At 40.8% G+C, this 6,419-nt stretch overlaps 1 protein-coding gene across 4 annotated transcripts in view; it reads left to right on the top strand.

The window, feature by feature from the left end:
* The window catches only part of CORIN (corin, serine peptidase), a 119,936-nt gene extending 114,837 nt beyond the window's left edge, over positions 1-5,099 (top strand). For all 4 annotated transcript variants that reach the window (XM_031588552.2, XM_090139478.1, XM_090139477.1 and 1 more), the window contains 3 exons: positions 645-916; positions 2,910-3,043; positions 3,574-5,099. In XM_031588552.2, coding sequence (XP_031444412.2) covers positions 645-916; positions 2,910-3,043; positions 3,574-3,756 — 589 coding nt within the window. In that variant the 3' untranslated portion in view covers positions 3,757-5,099. The remainder of the gene's footprint in view (positions 1-644; positions 917-2,909; positions 3,044-3,573) is intronic.
* Positions 5,100-6,419: the final 1,320 nt, after the last annotated feature.

Below are 6,419 nucleotides of genomic sequence, written 5' to 3' on the forward strand. Positions count from 1 at the left end.
GAACTCATGACTTATCTTCAGTTACAATCAAGAGATTACATCATCTAAGCCTTTAATGAGGTCTGTGTTTTCTTATGTCTTTACAAACCCTAGGTCAGTCCTCCCATTTGCACCATATCCATCATTTTTTTGTGATCAGGGGAATTTGTAAAAAACTTGTAAACGATAAGAGACTTTTCACATGACCATCACTGAAGATTTAATTTTTCATAACTGAATTGCATCTGTGAGATTCTTTTGGGGTTTCAGCTGGAGTTACTGCTGTGAGCATCATACTATTGCACAATACTGTCGCTCCTAGAGAAACGAGTTCATGCTCACCAGAGTGCAAGTGAGCACCTAGGGACATGGGAGGATCCAATTTTGAGATTCTTGGGTGTTTAATACAGCAAGTAATAGGTGGTAATATACCTTCTGAGGCTGTGAGCTAGAATTTTTTCAGTAGCTGTTAGGAAGGGAATGGAAAGCATTGTCTTTTGTTGATCAGTAATGATGCCTAAGCATTTGTTTTCTTGTAGCATTTCTGTCATGTACACAGCTTTGTGAAGTATGGTATGCAAAAAGTCAGGGGGAAAGAAAACCTCGGGATTTTAAATTAAAAAGAACTTGAATTAAATTTCCCATTTTCCTGTTTGTTCCTAAAGGAGAGAAAATGCAGCTGTCTGGAAAGTAGTGTTTGGGATAAGCAATCTTGATCATCCATCAAGCTTCATGCAGACTCGACTGGTGAAGTCCATCATCTTGCATCCACGCTACAACAGAGCAGTCGTAGACTACGACATCAGCATTGTACAACTAGATGAAGATATCAATGAAACGAGCTATGTAAGACCTGTCTGCTTGCCCAGCAAGGAACAGTTGGTACAGCCAGATACCTACTGCTACATCACAGGCTGGGGACACATGGGCAACAAAAGTAAGATAAATACTTTCAGGAATATTAGAAGAACATGTTAAGAACCTACTGGGTTAATCAAATAAGGGATCCCACTACAAAGTTTCACCCATTTATACTAATGCTGGACTTGATTCACAGAATCAAGAATTGCAGGAGTTGGAAGATACCTCAAGAGATCATTGAATCTAACCCCCCTGCTAGCACAGACTCCCTATAATAGATTGCACAGGTAGGCAATCAGTTGGGTCTTGAGTAGCTCCACAGAAGGAGACTCCACAATCTCTCTGCACAACGTGTTCTATTGCTCTGTCACTCTTATTGTAAGGAAGATCTGCATGTTAGTACGGAACTTCTTTGTTCAAGTTTTAGGCCATTGCTCCTTGTCCTACCACTAAACACCACTGAGAAGAGCCACATCCATTTGCCTTCCACATCCCCTCTTATATTTATAAACATTAATCAGATCTCCCCTCAGTCCTCTTTTCCCCAGGCTGAACAGAGCCAGGTTACTCAGCCTCTCCTTATTCAGGAGGTGCTCCAGGCCCTTTATCATCTTTCTGGCCTTCTGCTGGACACCTTCTAGGAGATCCCTATCCATTCTGGACTAGGCATCATTTTACTCACTTAGGCTGTCTTCAGAATTGTATTGGGATAATAACCATGTCAGATCATTGCTGGGGGTAACATTCTTAGTTCAGTGGAGGCTAGAAGCTAGAAGCAAAGGCATACAGGCTGAACGAACAATTTTCTTGAGCCAGTGCTCTGTGTCACACTCCTGGCTTGTGGCAAGATTTATTCTATCAAGGCTTAATCACAAGTGTTGTCTCTGAAGAGAAATATTACTGTTTTTTTTGTGCTCAGTTGCCCCTGAAATCCTTGGGTCCCATAGGAAGAACATTTATGTTGTGTAAATATCTGTTTTGACAGATTATCTTGGGTCCCTTCCAACCCAAGCCATTCTGTGGTTCTGTGGATCTTTCATGCACCAAATGCAAAGTATCCTGGCCCCAACCCTGGTTAGCTCTATCCATTATGTTTCTCCCTTCTCTGTAACAGCAATTCTCAGAAAGGCAGTTCTGTGCACTGGATAAGGAAATCTTCCTTTCAGTACTGCTTCACCCCTAGTAGCCAGGTCCATATATATGGCAAAAACTAAATTGCACTAGTGAAGAACATGCGGTTTAGAAGCAGCTCCGAATCTATCAATCTAAAACTACATTTTATGTAATGGCAGAAAAAAAATAACAGAAAGCTTTTGTACCTGTGGTAAGTAGAAAAATGTTATTTGATAGCTAATGTGATTTCAGCTTTGTTTTTAAAGGTTTTATGTTAGAAAACTGCAAAAACCATATTGGCTTAGTATTTCATGCTCTAGGTTTAACAGTTTACCTTTGAATTTGAGCTAAGTCAGTTGCTCGCAGTAGGATGAAGTCCTGAATGTGCTGAAGTAATTTCAATATCCTTTGAAATCTGATTCCCTGATACATTAAATTGAATTTACCCAAATGTAACTCATGCTTGTGTTTATACCAACCTCAACTGCGAGAGATACTAGGATTAGAATGAAGAGTTAACCCCTTCCTCTGCCTCACATTACTGCTTTCCAGCCAATATTGTCCCCATCATAAAAGTCCAATAACACATCACATAAAGGTACTCTGCCTCCTCAGTCTTCAGTATTGTGCAAATACACACTTTTGTCAGCAGCACCCATGCGCTTGGTCATCCTCCAGAATGCAACATATACAGACTTGGCTGAGGAGTCTTCATCATGAATCCTGCAATGCAACCATGAAAAAAAAGACCCGCAAACATCTGAGCTTCAATCTAGACCTATGTGTTTTTGTTTCATATATTTTTACATATACATATATATGCACACATATTTATATACACACACACATGAAGTAATATTTAGATCTATCTAAAGGAAATATTTATCATATCTCAAAGATCCATCACAGATATTTTTGTATGTCCATATGTTTTAATGCTTATTTCTGTTTTTCAGTGCCTTTTAAGCTTCAAGAAGGAGAAGTGCGCATCATTTCCTTAGAACAATGCCAGTCATACTTTGACATGAAGACCATTACCAGCAGGATGCTGTGCGCAGGCTATGAGTCTGGCACCATAGACTCTTGCATGGTAAGCCTTATCTCTAAGGAGAAACTCACAGCTAGAAATGTTTCTAGACATCAAAGTTCTGTGACACTTACTAGATTCAGCATACTTCATCTAGTATAGAAACGCCTACAGTCTCTCGACGTGTTTTAACCCAGCTGTTATTGCTGCTGGTACAACTAGTAGCTGGCTAGTTGGGGCTGGGGGGCTGACCAGATCACTCACAGCAATCTCCTTCATCTTCAGTGTCTCTGATGCTGTGAAACTGAAATAAACTCAAGTTTATGGTAATGAAAAGCTGATGTTCTGAGGTTTATCTGTATTAGTTAAACAATAGACTAACTTTTAAAATAAAAATAAGCCATTTGCAGGTACTTTTTTGTACAGTTGAAAAAGGGAACAAAGATAGGTAACTGTATGCTGCTACAGAGCAGAGCAGCCAGTCCTTACAGCTGAGTTACTTATTAAAGACAAATCACTCCAGGAACTGGGACAGAGCTTTAGCCATGTGACTACTGGCTATGTATAGCTTCTGATTTTCTTTTGTATTGCAGGGTGACAGTGGAGGACCACTTGTGTGTGAGCAACCTGCAGGACGCTGGACTTTGTTTGGTTTAACATCTTGGGGCTCTGTCTGCTTTTCCAAGGTTTTGGGACCAGGAGTTTACAGCAATGTGTCACATTTTATTGACTGGATTGAAAAACAAATATATATCCACACCTTTCTGCTGAACTAACTCCAGATGGTAAGAATTGTGCTGACAAACAGCAGGAGAATGGAATCAAACTTCAACACTGAAGATTTTGCAGTCCAGAAATTCTGTGAAAAGGAGTCCCAAGCTCTTTCTATTCTTCTTGTGGAGCTATGGGATATGCAGTGTATGCTCATAGTCAATCCTCTGCTGGTGAATATACTTTGGGGTAGAATTAATAATCTTTTTTTTTTCTTTTAACTCTTGTGGTGCTATTCCAAGCACAGCAAAATGCTTAAAAGAAAAGAAACAGTCACTTTCTTCCTTTCGGATATTCAAACTAAGCAGTAGCACAGAGTATAAAAACTTTTTAAGTGGCCTATTTTAATACTATTCAATTAGGAGCACATGCATCTTCTCTCACTGTCACACGGTGCAGACTCAGTGCATTCAGATGACACTGGCAGGGCACAAATGCACCAGGGCCATGCCAAAGGTTGCAGGTGTGGAAAAGGTGGTAGGACTCGTGCGTTCCTGCAGCACAGGGCATGGCAGTACAAGCACAGGTTCGAAGGGGCTGAGTAAACACCGTCTGTCCCTCAGAGTGGCCAACATGGCTAGGGCACTGCAGCATACTGACTCTACTGCTCTGTTCTGGGGGCCAGCTGGTATACCTCTTCAGGGTACTGTGTGGCACTAGTAGGCCAACAGACCCATAATACTATTTGAGGCACCTGAAACCAAAGTTTTGTTTATCAGCCTCTTTGGATCGTTTTTTCCAAGTTTCTACCACTTAAGTTTTCTAAAGCTTCTGTGTCTCACAGTGTCCAGAAGTGCCCACTTCCCGACAGCACCACACAGAGTAGCACATGTATTAAAACTGTGCCCCACTAGCTTCTCTTCCCCACTTTTTTTATTTATTTATAGTGTTCAGCCTATAAAACATGCACTGACAACCTCTAGTCCTCTGGAAACACAGCATTGGTAGAGCCACTGCAAATGCTTTTGCCTCAAGAGTAAGCTATTTGGGGCATCTGGGGAGATGTGGAAAATGTAGATTTAAAGTGCAAAAGATGCAGTGTGAGCAAATATGAGAAATAATACTGAGAAACGGAGTATTTTTGGGTAGGCTTCTTCTAGTATTTTGCACTGAATTTAATTTTGCTTAACAAGATAAAACAATCTGGAGAGAGAAAAGGCAAAGAGAAACCTATATGGCAGATGATTTGAGCAGAAAGCGGAATCCAGATGTGTATTAGAAATGTTAAGCAAAGCTTCGTCAGCAAAAGCCCAAAGGAGGCCCCACTGAAGTGTTTGGTGGCAAAGTGCTCTGTGCAGTGATAAGAAGCCAAGCCTTGACTTCAAGAGTCTGGCTGGAAAAACAAAAACAGAAACAAAAACAAACAATAAACAACAAACAAACCCACAATACTTTACAATGGAGCTTACAGTGGAGCTTGGCACTGGCACCTTTCTACAGCTAGAGGGGAATTGTTTCTTACTAGCTGCTATAAGTGGTGACATGCACAGCTCATTGCTTTTCAGGTAGCCAGAACAGGAGGAGTCAGACTCCAGGAGGAGTCAGGAAATTGAGAATTTCACTGGAGAGTAATGCAAAGTTTCAGCCTCAGGCATACAGTTACTCTTGATGCTACCTCTGGCGTGCCCCCATGGCAGCATGCAGGACCTTGTCAGCACAATGCCTGCCATACATGGAAACCTGCATTATAACAGCTGATAACAGAGATTTCATGTACAATAAGTCATGTTACAACTAACCTACACAGCCCATACTATTGCTTTAGTGAAAAGTTTGCCTCTTTCTTTAGTATCTTCTCCTTTAACATGTGTAACATTAGACATACTGGACAGCACTCAAAAAGAGCATTATTAATAAATACTCAATATTTGTTGTGGATTCTGAAAACCCTATTTAAATGACTTTTGTATCACTGTTTAATGCTCAGAAAGAAAATCTCCATAGGCTTTGTTAGTTTTTCCTTTTTATTTTTTTTATTTTTTTTTTAATATATTAAGGATTTTGCTTTTTCTGTAACAGAAAATGCTCTTTCCCCAGAGAGAAAGTTGCAGTGACCGTGTTATTCCAGTGCAGGTAGACTGCAGGTGGAGCAGGTTAGTGGTGCCCTTGCTTCAAGGCTGTATGAGCAGCAGGTTGCCCCACTGCAGCTCTCCCTGGGGCCAGGCTCTCTGCAGCACAGCACAGCATAGGCAGCAGTTCTGCAGGCTTGGCCTTCTGGAGGTAAGAGCAAATAGAAGCTGTTGTGAATCTAGCAGCTTCCCTGACTAGAAGAAGCAGTTCACACCCCTGAATTAAACAAAGGACTGGAGTACATACAGTCATTTTGTACAAATATTAGCACTACCAAATGATAGTATGTGAAATAATAACATACTTCAATTAATTGGGTTTGGCTCTGCCACATTTTATATGCAGTCCCTCCCAGGAACCAAATGAGAGTATTGCTTAAACAAAGGGCCCAGCCTCTCCTGTTTGGGGTCATGTCAAGATATTATAAACCAAGCTCCAGCCCACAGGGCTGTGGCTTTCCCCCACAAGTTGTCTGCCACCACATTCCATGTAAAGAGGAAATTTGTAATTTTATAAATGTATTTTTATACTGCTTTTTTCTATGTGTGCGCATCAAATAGGCAAGTATATTCCTCCTACTACTGCCTTGAAACTTTTT

Source organism: Phasianus colchicus, chromosome 4 (genome assembly GCF_987193195.1).
Source record: "Phasianus colchicus chromosome 4, bPhaCol1.hap1.1, whole genome shotgun sequence".
NCBI classification, from domain to species: domain Eukaryota; kingdom Metazoa; phylum Chordata; class Aves; order Galliformes; family Phasianidae; genus Phasianus; species Phasianus colchicus.